At 44.7% G+C, this 16,245-nt stretch overlaps 1 protein-coding gene across 4 annotated transcripts in view; it reads right to left on the reverse strand.

Annotated features, from left to right (window-relative positions):
* Positions 1-15,932, reverse strand: part of CCDC93 (CCC complex scaffolding subunit CCDC93) — a 56,152-nt gene extending 40,220 nt beyond the window's left edge. For all 4 annotated transcript variants that reach the window (XM_078377232.1, XM_020779612.3, XM_078377228.1 and 1 more), the window contains exons 1-5: positions 15,739-15,932; positions 9,394-9,507; positions 8,481-8,575; positions 1,939-2,050; positions 224-322 (exon numbers count right to left, since the gene is read on the reverse strand). In XM_078377232.1, the coding sequence (XP_078233358.1) occupies positions 224-322; positions 1,939-2,050; positions 8,481-8,575; positions 9,394-9,507; positions 15,739-15,783 (465 nt within the window). In that variant the 5' untranslated portion in view covers positions 15,784-15,932. The remainder of the gene's footprint in view (positions 1-223; positions 323-1,938; positions 2,051-8,480; positions 8,576-9,393; positions 9,508-15,738) is intronic.
* Between the last annotated feature and the right edge of the window lie 313 nt (positions 15,933-16,245).

Raw genomic sequence — 16,245 nt, forward strand, 5'->3', positions numbered from 1 at the left:
AAAAAGCTGGATTGAATTACTCCATTACAGTTTTCTGCTTCAATACCAGCTTATGAGTTCCAATACCAGCTCATAAAGTTTGATTCATAAGCTGCTGTCTTTGAACCTATGAGCCAAATCTGCTGATGCAGAGCTGCGTCAATCCCATCCAATTTCAAAAAAGGTTAAGAGAATCAGTCTTTTCTCTCATTCTGAATTACAGAAGACACTGCCAAATATTTACCTCTGGTAGACTGTGAGTCTTTTGAAACTGAGATATGGAATATGAGCGAATGTAGTCTCCCATTTCTTCACGGGTTTCTATAGCACGTTTCACTAGCCACTGAGAGAAAAACAAAACAAGAAAGAGGTGGATTGGTGGCATCAAAGCATCGATACACACACACAAATGTCATTGATAACTGATTCACTGCCAAAAAGAACTTTGATTATTTAGAAAAGATGAATTAGAATTAGTTAAATGAAAGAATATGAGTGTCCATATTAAACAGAAAATCTAGACAATACAGTGGTGCCTCACTTTACGATTGCCCCGCATTACAACGAATCCGCTTGACAATCTCTTTGCAATCGCAATTGTGATCGCAAAACGATGGTCTGAATGAGGGAATTTTCCTTTGCGATGATCGGTTCCCTGCTTCGGGAACTGATTCTTCGCAAAATGACATTTTTTGAACAGCTGATGGGCGGTTTCAAAATGGCCTCCAGGTGATTAAAATGCTCCCTGCTGTGTTTAGGGACAGATTCCTCGCTATACAGGCAGCAAAAACGGCTGCTGTATGGAGGATCTTCGCTGGACAGTGAGTTTTTACTCCATTGGAATTCACTGAACGGATTTCAATGTGTTTCAATGGGGTTTTTATTTTCGCTTTACGATGTTTTCACTTAACAGCGATTTTCCTGGAATGGATTATCATCGTTAAGCGAGGCATCACTGTACATAATATTCTGCACAGACATTCAGGATTAAAAGCTATACTGAACTATACAGTAACTCCAAATGCTTCCAACATGTGATGTATCCTGATACTGGAGTGATTGGGGTGGGAAATGTGTGGCTCTTTACATGTTGGTAGACCAAAACTCCCATCCATTTTAGCCAATACAGTCCATAGTGAAGGAAGATGAGAGCTGCAGTCATATTTCGATCCAGAGGTTATTCACTAGTACTCAATGCAACTCAAACAGCTGTAGAGAACTTGTGAACCTTCAGATCTTGCTGAATTGCAGCTCCTGGGCATTCCAGCTACCATACAGTCAGTGGCATGGGAGGTAAAAGCTGTGGTCTAATAGCAGCTAGAAAGTCATATACTCTCCATTCCTGGCCCAAAGTGCATGTACTGTGTAGCAAGGCTACAAAGGAGTGAACTCCAAAGCTGTTCTGACCTTCCTACTCTTTCGTTTCAAATGTGACATGCAGTGTCTGTTGGCGAAAGAAAATGGGGAGAGGGAGAAGGAAAAATTCAAAATATTGTAGCGCTTTGAATGCTAATCATTTTATTTCAGTGCAGACTTTTGTGGATCAAAGCCCACCTCATCAGACACGGAGCGCAAATACACGACCTGTATACTTACATATATCCACACAACCAGGTGAGGATACAGATAACAGGGACAATGACAATGCAGTGTATGCAACAGTAAAGGATTATAGATTTGGATTACAGCTTTGATTTGGATTTCTGCATTTAGGGGAGAGTTGGACTCTGTGGCTTTATAGGCCCCTTCCAACTCCCTTATTCTATGATAAGGGGCAATCCAAAATAAGCAGAAGGCCAAATGTTCAGTGGAAGCATGTGTTTGCCACCAGAAAACTGTCCTGTCTTATTTTTAATCTTGCACCAATGCTGTTTCCCTGATCAAAATCATTCCTCAGAGGCAAAATGGGCACATTTCTATCAGCGGGGGATCAATTGTTTCAAATAAAAAAGCACCTACCTGCACAACAGGAAATATGTGGATAAAATCCAACCCTTGTATTTGATGAGGCTCCAGGCGATGAGGGCACTTCATTCTGGGCAAGACTGATACAATTTTCTCAGTTAAAGCACTGGAAACAAGTCAAGCGTGAGATAGATATTTTAGGGGAGGGAAAAAAATGTGTGAAAACAAAGTATTTGCCAGCCTGAAAGTGCCCTCTAGTGGCCAAAATCAAATAGTAGAGTTTTTTTAATAAGCAATTTTCAAAGCATTAACCATGTTAAGTTTCTTGTGGTATTTTTAGCAAAAATAATGAAATTTGTGGCACCTTTAAAAATAGCAGATTTATTATAGTGTGAGGGTTAACAAATTACAGTCCAAATCTTCAAACATATAGGCCCAAACCTGCACTTCCTTTTTAGAACCAGACACAAAGGACAGTGAACATTGGGTTTTGAATAGAGATGGGCACGAAGCACTTCATATGAAACATGCCACGTCACCACAGGTCCCATGCGGACCCATCTCCCATCTCTTAAGCCGGCTGGCCTACTCACTGTTCTTTGCGCACTGCTGGGGGCGCCTTCTCTAGCGGCACACCAGTCCAGGCAGGGGCTCAGGCTGCCTTTCCCTGCCTCCTCCGGTAGCCGACCACTCATCAGCTGAGTGGGGAGAAGCCCCGTCTCATCTCCTCATTGGGCCCGGCACATCACCAGAGAAGGAGGTCCCTGGCAGCGCACGAAGAATGGTGAGTGGGCCAGCCAGTCGGGGGTGGATGGGTGGGTGGAAGATGGTGCCACGCAGTGCGCTTCATACCCCTCTCTAGTTTTAAACAGAAATTGGCATTTTTTTTACACTACAACTCCCAGAATACTGCAGTAAACTAGGTTATTCCCATCTCTGGCTATGAAACACATTCGGGAAAAGAAGTGGGGGGACATACAGAAGATTTAAGATGTGACCTAGATTTAAAGACAACATTCTTAAGTTAGGAAGGCTTCTTTAAAAAACCAGGTGACCCTCTTTTAAGCATGGCTCACTGTAAGTGTGTTACATACAGCACTGATGTTACCTGTCTGTCATGGGTTTGGAGGGAAAGTTCCAGCCTATGGGGAGTGGAAGGCGGGACATCAGGAGGAGGGGCTGTACTGTATATATATGTGAAGCCTGTGTGAAGAAGTTTGGAAGCTGGAGAGAAGAAGCAGCAGCTGGGAAGAAGAAGCTGGTGTGGGAGTCTGTGTGTCAGACAGGGTACTACTGTGTGTTAGTCAGTACCAACCTGATAGGTTCAGGTGTCTGTAGGGTTAGCCAGAACTGATAGGTTCAGGGTCTGTGCTTTATGTTAAGTGTTCTGTGTGAACCAAACTGTGTGCATGTATGAATGAGACTAAGCCACGTTACTATATCTTATTCACCTGATCATTTTATTTTCCCTGTGTGTTGTTTTAAATAAACCTTGTTCTTTTATTTGTTTAAAAATCCATCCCTGGTCTGTGTGACTTCTTATAGGGAATGGTTGGTGGCAGCTTAGTTAACTGTGGCATATCCCAGTAGGTCTGGGTTTGTCACATTGATTGGTGTCCAGCGTGTGGGATACGACTGGTCCAGTTGTCCAGTGGTACAGCAAAGCCTTGGCAAGTGTGCCCAGAGCAAGGGGGGTCTAGTCAGGGACAATCTGAGAGCGCATAGGTAATCTTCTAGGTGTGCCTCACGGGGGGGTGCACTAGTAGAAGAACGTGTAACCTCAGATTGGGGGCTAGATTAGGGAGCTCTGAGGCAGCCTGTTTTGGCGGGAAAAAAGCTGAGGCAAAACTGTAAAGTAGAAGTGATTTAGCCTGCCTGCTGAGAGGCCTAGCAGAGGGGGGTGGACTCAGGCTGGCTACAGTTGCAAGTTAGTGCTGAAGAACAGCAGCAATCTATAGAGAAAGCTGGTTCTGAGGCAAAAGAAAAAAAAAAGTGGTCGCTTTATTTTGAGGCTTGACTTTTGAAAGCAGCCTGGTCTGGGGGGGGGAATTATGCCCTTGACTCGAAGCCAAATGGCAGAAATGGGTGAAGTGAAAGACCCCCAGGTTGACCAAGGTTCTGAGGATGAATTTGGCTCAGTGCAGGGTGACAGCACAGGAGAGCAGAACCCAGAACTCAGAAAATTGCTCCTAGCCCAACAGCATGAACTGAGGGTGAGGGAAATGGAGGAAAGATTAGAGAGAGAAAGAATGGAGGAAAGAGAGAAACAAAGGCAATTTGAAATAGAGAGAATGGAAAGAGCAGAAAGATTGGAGAGAGAGAAAATGGCGTTTGAATTAAGAAAATTGGAAATGATGAACCAGAACAATAATAACAATAGGGATTCTGAGGGAGGCCAATTGTCTAAAGCTGACCTGAAGAAATTCCCTGTGTACCACAAGGGAGATTGTCCTGAGGTGTTCTTTTCCCTAGTGGAAAGGGCGTTTGTGGACTTCTCAGTAAGGGAAACTGAGAAGATGACCATTATGCAATCTTTAATCAGTGGCAGCCTGGCCGAAGTCTATTCAGAGATGCCAGAGGAACTGATGAAAGATTTTGCAGAGTTTAAAAAACTGGTGTTTGCCAGACATGGGATAAATGCGGAACAGCTGAGGCAAAGATTCAGGTCAATCACCAAGAAACCAGAGCAGACTTTTACCCAAGTGGGGGCCCAATTGGTGAGGCTGCTAGAGAAATGGCTATCTCAGGAGGGGACAGAGACCTTTCAGCAGCTCAAAGACTTGATAGCGCTGGAACAGTTCTATTCAGTCCTGCATGGGGAACTGAAATTCCAGGTGAGGGAAAGGAAACCGAAATCTGTGGCAGAAGCAGCCGAGATCGCAGATTTTATTTCCCAAATAAGAAAGCCCTTGGGTGAGGGGAAATCGATGGGGAAACCTAAAGAAACCTACAGCAAGTACTCTCAGGGACCAGGGAAAAGCCAGCAAGGGGGAGGGGCCCATGGTGAAGGGAAGCCCTCAGACATGAAACCAAGACCTCAGATTTTGGAGGGAAAACCAAAACAAGATGAGAAAGACTCAAAATATAGCAGAAAATGTTATTTCTGTCAGGGAAAGGGCCATCTAATCTCAGAGTGTGAGAAATTAAAGCAGCTAAAAGGAATTGTGCCTCAGGATTCGAGTGGAACCAAGCCAAAAGCTGTGTTCTGTGTCCAGAAAGAGCAAGGCTCATTGTCACTGAGGGAGCCTGTTGCCATGGCTACTCAATCTGGAACAGCTACATCTGCTGATCAGGCTGAGGAAAATGGTCCTCTTGTAGAGGTCAGGCGCTGCCTACTGGTGAGAACAGATTCTCAGTTGTTTGAAACAGCAGGGGTGGACGTAGGAATACTTGACCATCAGTATAGGGGGCTGCGGGACACTTGTTCCCAGGTGACCCTGTGCCATCCAGATATTATTCCTAGGGAATATATAATCCCAAATGAGAGCATGAAGGTGGCAGGGATTGAGGGGCAGGTGATCTCACTGCCAGTAGCGGAGGTACCTGTGAACTTTCAAGGCTGGAGGGGAGTTTGGCGGCTAGCAATTTCATCGACTCTGCCAGCAGCCGTGCTCGTGGGAAATGACCTGGCTGAACATGTGAAACGGGTGCTAGTGATTACACGTTCACAAGCCACCACGGGGACAGTTCAGGGGGGTAATGATGAGCCAGAGACGGAAGCAGGGGGGAGTTCAGAAGCTGTGGTGGAAACCTTAACCACAGACAGCAGATTTGGACAAGAGCAAAAGGCAGACGCCACTCTCCAAAAGTGTTTTGAACAGGTGACTGACGCCCGGCTAGCACCTGAAACCCCAGTGAGATTTCTAGAGGAAAAGGGGATTTTGTATAGAGAGACCCTGAGAAATATCTCAAAAGGGGGAGATGGGATCCGAAGTCAGCTAGTGGTACCTGAAAAGTATCGCCCAATGATCTTACAAAGGGGGCACTCTGACATGTTTGCTGCACACTTAGGGGTGAACAAAACACAGCAGAGAATCACACAGAATTTTTACTGGCCTGACATAGGGAAGCAAATCAGGGAGTTCTGTAAACAATGTGATGTGTGTCAAAGGCAGGGGAATAGCCGCGACAGGACCAAAGCAAAGTTGTGCCCTTTGCCTGTGATTGACACTCCGTTCAAATGCATAGGGGTGGATATTGTGGGACCTTTGCCCAAGGCCACAAAGAGGGGGAACAGGTTCATTCTCACCATTGTGGACCATGCCACAAGGTACCCTGAAGCCATACCCTTGACTAACATTGAAACTAACACAGTGGCAGATGCCTTGGTGGGGTATATGTCCAGGATGGGATTTGCCTCAGAAATAATCACAGATTTGGGCGCATCGTTCACATCGAAGCTCATGAAACGCTTATGGCAAATCTGTGGAATTAAGCACAAGGAAACCACTGCCTATCACCCTGAAAGTAATGGGTTAACTGAGAAGTTCAATGGGACTCTAATGCGCATGATTAGGGCTTACTTGGCAGAGAATCCAAACAATTGGGACCAGAAGCTGCAATCCCTTTTGTTTGCTTATCGATCAGTGCCACAAGCCAGTACCGGGTTCAGTCCATTTGAACTTTTATTTGGGAGAAGGGTGAAAGGGCCCCTTGATTTGATCAAACAAAATTGGGAGCAGATCACCCAGGATGACCCACAAGATGTTGTGACATATATAGACTCTTTAAGGAATGACCTAAAGAGAAACCTAGAGCTAGCAGCAGAGACCCTGCAAGCTCAAAAGGTCAGAAAGAAAGCTTGGGATGACCAGAGAGCCAGGGAGAGGCGCTTTGACCCAGGGGAGGAAGTGCTTTGGCCTAGGCTCTGCAAAGCGAGCAAGTGTCAGCTGGGTAGCCCAGAAATAAAATACTTGGGTCACATAGTAGGGGGAGGAGTGATAAAACCCCTCGAGGCCAAGATAGAAGCAGTTCGTGATTGGCCCAGACCCAACACCAAGAAAAAAGTCAAATCATTTCTTGGGTTGGTGGGCTACTACAGAAAGTTCATCCCGAGGTTTAGCGAGATTGCGGCTCCGCTGACCGATCTGACGAGGAAGAAGGCTGATGACCGCATCCCGTGGACCAGCGACTGTGAGGAGGCGTTCCAGAGGTTGAAGCAGGCGCTCATCAACTATCCAGTGCTGCGTGCTCCAGACTTCGACCGGGAGTTCATCATCTACACCGATGCGTCTAACAGCGGGGTAGGAGCAGTTCTTTGCCAGGAGGATGAGAATGGTGACCAGCATCCAGTGTCCTACCTGAGTAGGAAACTCCAGAAAGGTGAGAGACATTTGGCAACCGTGGAGAAGGAGTGCCTGGCCATAGTCTACGCGATCCAGAAGGCCAAGCCTTACATCTGGGGAAGACATTTTATTCTGTGCACTGACCATTCACCATTGCAATGGTTAAAGACAATGAAAACCCACAATAGTAAACTTATGAGGTGGGCTTTAAATCTGCAAGACTATGACTTTGAAGTGAAGGTGGTCAGAGGGTCAGTGAACTGTGTTGCTGACGCCTTGTCAAGAAGACCCGAAGAATGAAGACGGCGAAGGAACATGGACTATGTATATATTTTGGTGACCAAAAAATTAAATGTACCTGTTGTTTATTAAACATGTTTGGTTTGTATGAATAAAGGTAACTTGATGTAGTGTTAATGGTAAATGTTTAAATGCCTAATAGAGTGTAAGTATAAGTAAGTATGATATTGTATGTATAACTGTTTTTGCGTGTTTTGGATTCAGGTTGTTTTTTGGTGAAAAGCACCTTAGCTTTCCCCCTACAAAACAACTTATAAAGAGGGGAGGTGTTACATACAGCACTGATGTTACCTGTCTGTCATGGGTTTGGAGGGAAAGTTCCAGCCTATGGGGAGTGGAAGGCGGGACATCAGGAGGAGGGGCTGTACTGTATATATATGTGAAGCCTGTGTGAAGAAGTTTGGAAGCTGGAGAGAAGAAGCAGCAGCTGGGAAGAAGAAGCTGGTGTGGGAGTCTGTGTGTCAGACAGGGTACTACTGTGTGTCAGTCAGTACCAACCTGATAGGTTCAGGTGTCTGTAGGGTTAGCCAGAACTGATAGGTTCAGGGTCTGTGCTTTATGTTAAGTGTTCTGTGTGAACCAAACTGTGTGCATGTATGAATGAGACTAAGCCACGTTACTATATCTTATTCACCTGATCATTTTATTTTCCCTGTGTGTTGTTTTAAATAAACCTTGTTCTTTTATTTGTTTAAAAATCCATCCCTGGTCTGTGTGACTTCTTATAGGGAATGGTTGGTGGCAGCTTAGTTAACTGTGGCATATCCCAGTAGGTCTGGGTTTGTCACACAAGCCTTCACATTACACACACACACACACACACAAACATACACGGAGGATGGGCTCTGCGGCAGGGGCAGAGGGAGAGTCCATACCCCTGATACCCCATCAGATTCTGCCCTTGCAAATATCACAAGGGAAAGTCGGGCACTGGATACAGCCCATGACATGTACTGACCACAACAGGTAACACAAGAAACTAGATTTCAGACATGTTTTAAATTAACTTACATTTTCTGACCAATGGTTGAGTTTTCCTGAAACAGTAAGTCAACATCAATGTCAAAACTGCATGTTGTGATACACCACGTCATGCCACCGACTACCTAGAAAAAGGCAAGCATCCTCATTTTATCACTGACAAAAACTTGTTAGAAAAATGTTACAAAGTTGACAGCAAAAATATTTTTAAGCGTTCTTTCCAAAATGGCATACATTTCTGCATCTTCAGCCCATTTTTCACCAGGGATATGATCAATGTGCCCACAACGGGATGTGTAACTAAAATCCTTTCCAAGACCCATGCTTCTTAGTTTATGAGCAGACCTCAGGAAAGTTCCTTTTTTAAAGCTACAATTCCCAGCATTGTCCAGAGAGCTCAGTCATTGGCCATGCTGGCCAAGAGATTCTGGTAGCTGTAATCCAAAAAAAAAAAAGAAAGAAAAAAGGATCCTTTCCAAAGTCTGTCAATGGTTCGCTATTTTACAGCATAAATGGCAATTCAGCATCCTCCAGATGGTTTGTACTACAAGCTGCATGTAGGCCAGTCACAGGGCTATCATCAAGCACTATGGGCAGAAGTGCCTGGGAGAGGCAAGGCTATCTTCCTTCATTATAACACTTCAGGGAAGTTTTTAAAAGGACAATAGACCCACTCTTATGTCTGTCAGCCTCAAGCAGTGTAGATCTAGTGAATCAACAAAACTCATTGAAGTGCCAATTTACCAACTTCCCATTGATTCTGCTCTGGTTGGGGCTACCAATGGGACTTAGGTTGTCAATCAGAGATCAGGTGACTAAAATTTTCAGTTAAAAATATTCCTCACTGATGAAATCAACTACATTGGTAGTTGACATATTTATTAATGAAATTACTCAGATCTGTGAACAATACCATGTTAACTGTACCTGACTGTAGCCTTACCTTGTCAAAAGGGGACAGCCCTTTAATCCTTGCTCTGAAGTATCCAGCAGCCACCAGCAACTCTAAAATTTCACTTAGTTTAATATTTTGCTCTTCATCCTCCCTGGTTTCAACCTAGAAAAAGGGTAATAAGATTAACAGATTTTATTAAAAAACCCAACAAACTAGAGATCATCTAAATGTTAGAAGTTTAAAACTGTAATAGACAGTTCTACTGCATCAGCAAGACAAAACATTTTTATTTTGGCTGCATGCATACCATAAGGCCTATGCACCATGAAGTGGACTTAAAACAACATTCAGCAAGCCCATCTATTAAAAGCATTCAACTATCAGAAACAGCATTTTCTTCCATTCCTACCGCTGGTAATGTCTTGCAGCACAACAAATTGAAGAAATTAGTTTTCCACAACAAAAGGAGCGGAGATTTCAACTCAGTCATCAGTTAAAAACAACAACAAAAACTAGAATCAACTTCCAGATTCATTTGTTGTGAGAGAAATAAATACTTCAGAAGTGTTACTGTTTAATGAAGCTCTTGGATTTTTTCTTCTTCAAATCACTACCGTGAGGTACCTTTTAAGATACCTCACAGTACCACAGATCTACAGAAACAAGTTGGTGATGCTTTCAACATTTCTCATGTTTTAATACCTCCACTATTTTGTATGAGACATGAATTCTGGAGCCATGACTTTAGCACAGCTCTGGCATGGAAATATTCACGATACAATTCTACTTAGACTTCACACACCGCTTTGTTTAATAAGAAAGTCACCATTTTTGAGGCAACGAAAGATGCTGGCTTCAATCCACAAAAGCTTATGCCAAGCAAAACCTGTTAGTCTTTAAAAAGAAATAAGGCTCTGTGTCAGTTTTGCTGCAACAAACTACAGATTAACTTGGCCACCCCTGACAGTTTTCCTGGGTTGTTTTTTTCACTTTTGCTTTATTTTTTAAGATCAAGGCATTCCAGGTTGGATTTGATTTAAATAAAAAGATTGTATTTTTTGACAATTTAAACAAGAACAAAACATTATTTAAATAATGATTGACATCAATTTGATTTTTTTTAAAAAAATCATTTATTTTTGTCCCACAAACATCTCGTATCCCTCCACCCTGTTTTGCCTTTTGACTGATTAGGAGCACCTATGTCTTGCCTGGATTAAGCTTTGCTCTCATCCAGTCCATTACTGACTTCAGACACCAGGTTAGGACCAAACAGCTTCCCCAGATTTTGATGGGAAAGAAAAGTAGAGTTGGGTGTCAGCCTCATACCTGTGGCACCAAGCCCACGCCTTTGGACAACCTCTTTCAGCATTTAATATATACTGTATAAAATCGTATGTAGCACATTCCAGGATCTTGAGTGGCCACATTGTTGGAAAGGAGACTCCACACACCACCTTCTGAACCTGCCTCTCGAGAAAGGGCCAGAGTCACTGCCGAACAGAGCTTCCAAGTCCATCCCAGAGTGATGGCTCAAAAGGACAGGACAGCTGACAGGAACAAAAGCTACTGCGAGGTCCACCAGAACCAACAGACACACACGCTCCCTGCATAATTGCCAGTGTTATTCCAATCACCTCATGGCATACTCTAGTGAGTCCGACTGAACATGGGCTAGAGCTCATTTGAAGAGGTCATTCTGTGGCAGTAGCGGCAGCAAAGAAAAGGTTCTTTGCTGCTGCCATTGCATCTGCACAAAGTCGTCCAGCAGAGTTGTTTCCAGTGGTCAAGGGCTAAATACATGCCCTACCGAAAGAACAAAATACGGACCACTCCACAACCCGCTGTAAGGAATTTGCACAACACTTTGCACATAAAGTCACTCGGATTCGCTCTGACTTGGATGCTGTAATTGAGCTTGTCCTGTTTTAATGGATACTTTTCAGTTGGTCCAGCCTGATGATGTGGACAGGATTCTTGGAGAGGTGAATGCCACATGTGTGCTGGACCCTTGCCCTTCCTGGCTCATAAAAGCAGCCAGAGGAGGAATGGCTGATTGGGTACGGGAAGTGGTAAATGCCTCCTTGCAGCAGGGTAGGATCCCTGCTTCCTTAAAGGAGGGAGTAATAAGACAGCTACTGAAGAAGCACTCCCTGGATCCCAGTGTATTGGATAATTACCGACCAGTCTCAAACATCCCATTCCTGGGCAAGGTAATGGAGCATGTGGTGGTTTTTCAGCTCTGGGGATTCCTGGACAAAGCGGATTATCTAGACTCATTTCAATCTGGTATCAGGCCTGGCTATGGGACAGAGATGGCTTTGGTCACATTGGTGGATGATCTACACCAAGAACTGGATGGGGGGAATGTGTCCCTGTTGGTTCTGCTGGACCTCTCAGCGGCTTTCGATACCATCGACCATGGTATCCTTCTCAGCCGTCTCTCTGGGATGGGACTTGGAGGCACTGTTTTACAGTGACTCCAGTCCTTCCTGGAGGGGAGAACTCAGAAAGTGGTGCTGGGTGACTCCTGCTCAACGCCCTGGCCATTGGCCTGTGGCGTTCCTCAGGTTCTGCTTTGTCACCCATGCTTTTTAACATCTACATGAAACCACTGGGAGAGGTTGCCTGGAGTTTTGGGGTTCGGCGTCACCAGTATGTGGATGACACCCAACTCTTATCTCTCCTTTCCACCTAATTCCAGGGAAGCTGTCTTGACTCTAAACCAGTGCCTGGCATCAGTGATGGGCTGGATGAGGGCAAACAAGCTGAAACTTAATCCAGACAAGACAGAGGTGCTCCTGGTTAGTCAGAAGGCAGATGAGGGAATAGGGATACTACCTGTGCTGGATGGGGTTAACCCCCCCCCCCACAAAAAAACCCCTCAGGTCTGCAGCTTGGGTTTACTCCTGGATTCATCCCTAAGCTTGGATGCCCAGTTCTCAGCGGTGGCTAAGAACTGGGCATCCAGTTCTCAGGAGTGCATTTGCATAGCTAAAGCTGGTGTGCCAGCTGTGCCCATTCCTTGAGATGCTGGATTTGGCTACAGTGGCACATGCCTTAGTTACATCCTGTTTGAATTGCTGTAACACACTCTGTGTGGGACTGCCTTTGAAGATGGTTTGGAAACCATCTTCAAAGGTGTTGTAAGCCACCTAGAGTGGTTGCAATGACCAGATAGGCGGGATATAAATAGAATAAATAAATAAACTTCAGCTGGTGCAAAACTCTGCATCCAGACTACTGACTGGGGCCAGCTACAGGGAGCATATAATACACCTGTTACAGGAACTGCACTGGCTACCAGTCCGTTTCCGGGCCCAAATCAAAGTGCTGGTCATTACCTATAAAGCCCTATACAGGTTGGGTCCAGGCTACCTGAAGGACCGTATCTCCCTATATGTGCCTTCTTGGCGATTAAGATCAGCAGAAGAAACCCTCCTCTCGGTCCCATTGCCAGCACAAGCACAGCTGATGGAGACACGGGAAGAGGGCCTTCTCTGTGGCAGCTCCCAGGCTATGGAACGCTCTCCCTCGGGAGATGAGGATGGCCCCTTCCCTGTTACCTTTTCGAAAAAAGCTAAAGACCCATCTCTTCAGGCAGGCCTTTAACAATTACAACTCAATCCCTGAACTCCATTTCAGCAAATAATTTTAATCTTTCTATGTTTTAATTTTATTTTAAATAATAGATTGTTTAATTTATCTTTTATTATTTAACTCATTGTGTTTTTAAACTGTGTGAATTTTAATGTTGTGAGCCTCTCTGGGTCCCTTTTTGGGAGAAATGTGGCATAATAATAATAATAACAAGAAGAAGAAGAAGAAGAGGAAGAAGAGGAAGAAGAAGAAAGAAGAAGAAGAAGAAGAAGAAGAAGAAGAAGAAGCCTGTAAAGTAATAGTTGTTCACTCGTTCCTGTTTTCAAGGCCATTTCATACACTGTATACTTTTGAAGTGCTGCTATGTAGTCTGTAATGTGTTAGAAGGGAACATGCTCTTTAACACTGAGTACAGTCTTCATACATGCCAGTAACGCTGCATATAATATATCTTTGACAGCTTTAATGAAAAAGATAATTCTCTTCTTGCATGTTAATATAAACATTTAAAATAAGGACAGCCTATGAGGTAATGGCAGTACTCTGTGTTCTGTACTGGATAGGGTGGCAGACTAGAACTCAGGTGACCTGGGTTCGATTTCCCACTCAGCCATGGAAACTCACTGGGGTATGAAACAGGTAAAAACCGCTCCTTAAATACATCACTTACTTGGAAAGCCCTATTAGGGTTGCCAGGTTGGCTCCATCTTGAAGGCACAATAACAACATGAATTAATGATGTCATAAGCTAGCCCTATCTATACTTCTCATTACATGATGCACATTCAGTGGTCCAGCAACTGCAAGCATTCCCTCTCCCATTTTATCCCCACAATAGCTCTCTTAAGCTTAAATGCTATGAAACAAGACCTCCGCTTTCCCTCATATGACTTATGATTAAAGAATAATCAGAAATGCTATTCATATTTCTTAAGTAGGCTATCAAAGATCTGTAAGGATTAGCTAAAACTCAGAATTTTTAAAGGAATTAGATTACATGGTACTGTAATACTATTTGTACATATTTTATGCCACTCCTATCATAGATCCAAAGACAGAGGAAAAATAATGATTTTCCTTAGCTGGTCAATAATTTTCAAGAAAAGTCACCTTAAATACATAGTAACAAACAGTTATTCAAGTGGACGAACATGCACACCAAAACACAGAATGGGGAAAAGTTCATAATCTTCCACAACCAATATTAGCATCGCATTTACACACACACTGACCCACATATGTGCAAACAGGCAGGTGTTCAAACCTACAGCCATGCGTTTCTTGACAACACTCATCACAGATTACACCATAAGAATATACTGTATTTGGAAAACAGCAAACACCAAGATGAAGAAGATGCATGTTTCTAAACACACTGCTCCATCATAGGAACAGGCCACTACAGAAAGCATCTCTCTCTGTCACGCCCCTATACTGTGCCAGATTCTACATACAAGTGATTTGATCTGGTCTCCTAGTCTAGGTAAGGCTTCCTACCTCTAATATTCCTAGATGTCCTACAATGTAGAACAAGAATGAGGAACCACCCTTCAACCCTCCAAATGTTTTGCGTTTCAGTTCCCCCTCCAGCAAGATCTGTGCTAAGGGAACATGAGAGCTGTACTTCGAAATATCAAAATGGTTAAATATGTCCCACTTGTGACATCATAGTTTGAAACTTCAGAACCCCCAATAGCTGTTCTGTATAAAATTGGCCACAGAAAGAGCATGCTTACCCAGGAGGGCAAAAACAGGTGAATATGTGACCAGCAAAGGTTCTGCATTTCAGCTCCTCCACAAAGTACTCAGCAATGCCAAGCACAGGGCAAAAAGTCCATGAAAACAGCTTTTGGAAGAGAAGTACTGTAGTTATTTGATAAAATGTAAGGCCAAACAACCTTGTGTGTATTTACACACCCACACCCACTTTCAAGGCCCCACACCATTCTAGAGGCACAGTTTATTCTAAGCCAGGATTCATCTCAGCAGAACAGAAAAGCACTGGCTCTTCACATTTTCCAACCAAATCCAATACCAAACAGTAGAAGAAGAAACTTCACCCAGCACTATAAGCAGCTGCAGATCTCAGAAATCACACCATCAGAGCTACAAAAAAGGCAATATTAGGAACAGCATACATACTGCACTGGTATTTAACAGATACCTAGGTTTTTTTTGTTAAAACTTGTATTTGTTATATAATACCGTCAATGTTTATATAGTTTTGATTGACTGTGCCTGGTGACTGACTGTGCCTGGTGTTTTTGAATGATGAAGAAGAAACAACCGAGCATGTGCAGAGTGTCTTTAGCTCAGCCACGCCAGTCAGTTCTCCATACACACAATCACAATCCGGTTCCAAGATTTCCAGGAAGCCTCGAACACCTTCTGAAACAATCCCCCCACCCCCACCCCCGGTGGGTTCCCGGAGAGCTTCCTCCTTCCTCGGGCAATCCTGCCTTGGGCTGCTCCCCTTTCCTCCAGCCACTGCGGCTGAAAGCGACGCACCCACCAACCCACGGTGCTGCAGGATCCTATCTGAAAACGGCCACATCCAGAAGCGGGATCTTCACCAGGCAGCGGTTTAGGGGGGAATGGTGGCTCCCCAATTTTATTTTATTTTTTTAAAATAATGAGCATGCAGCCTTCTCTTTCCATCCCTGGAATATATCCTGTCGCAACCCCACCCCCCAACCCTCCAACACAAAAAAAAGCAATGGAGGGGTGGGTAACCAAAGCACGGGGGGGGTGAGCCTGCTTTAAGATAATGGGCGACACTCTTCTTCCCCTTACCTCTTGGGGAGGAGGCTGATGATCCTGCCCCTTCAGGGCACCCATGTCCCTTCCTCAACCTCTCCAGCGGCCCGGCTGGGTCCCCTCTTTCTGACACCCGCCGCCGCCGCCGCCTCTGCGAAGAAGGCTCGCCCACTTGCGAGGCATGCAGAAAAGGGGCGCTCGTCTCCTTCCGCAAAAGTATGGCCTCCCCCATTCCGCCCATTGGTTTCTCCCGTCCGTCCCCCCCGCCCCTCTCTACGCAACACAACCCGGCGATTCAGACCATGCCATTGTGCAGAAAATAGGGAAGGGGGAGCTAGTGAGCCTAGACTTGCTCACGTGACTGCTTGGAACGGAAGAGGCGGAAGGGGGAGGCGATCGTCTTTTGGCAGCGGCTGGAGCCGCGGGAAGCCGAGCGGAGGAAGGCCGGGGCTGAAAGGAGGCGGGTTGTGTGTGTGTGTGGGGGGGGGATGCTAGTTTCTCAGTATAGTATTTTTAAGAGACCGTGGCGCTCTCTGGGAATGC

Source organism: Pogona vitticeps, chromosome 1, assembly GCF_051106095.1.
Source record: "Pogona vitticeps strain Pit_001003342236 chromosome 1, PviZW2.1, whole genome shotgun sequence".
In the NCBI taxonomy this organism is placed as follows: Eukaryota; Metazoa; Chordata; class Lepidosauria; order Squamata; family Agamidae; genus Pogona; species Pogona vitticeps.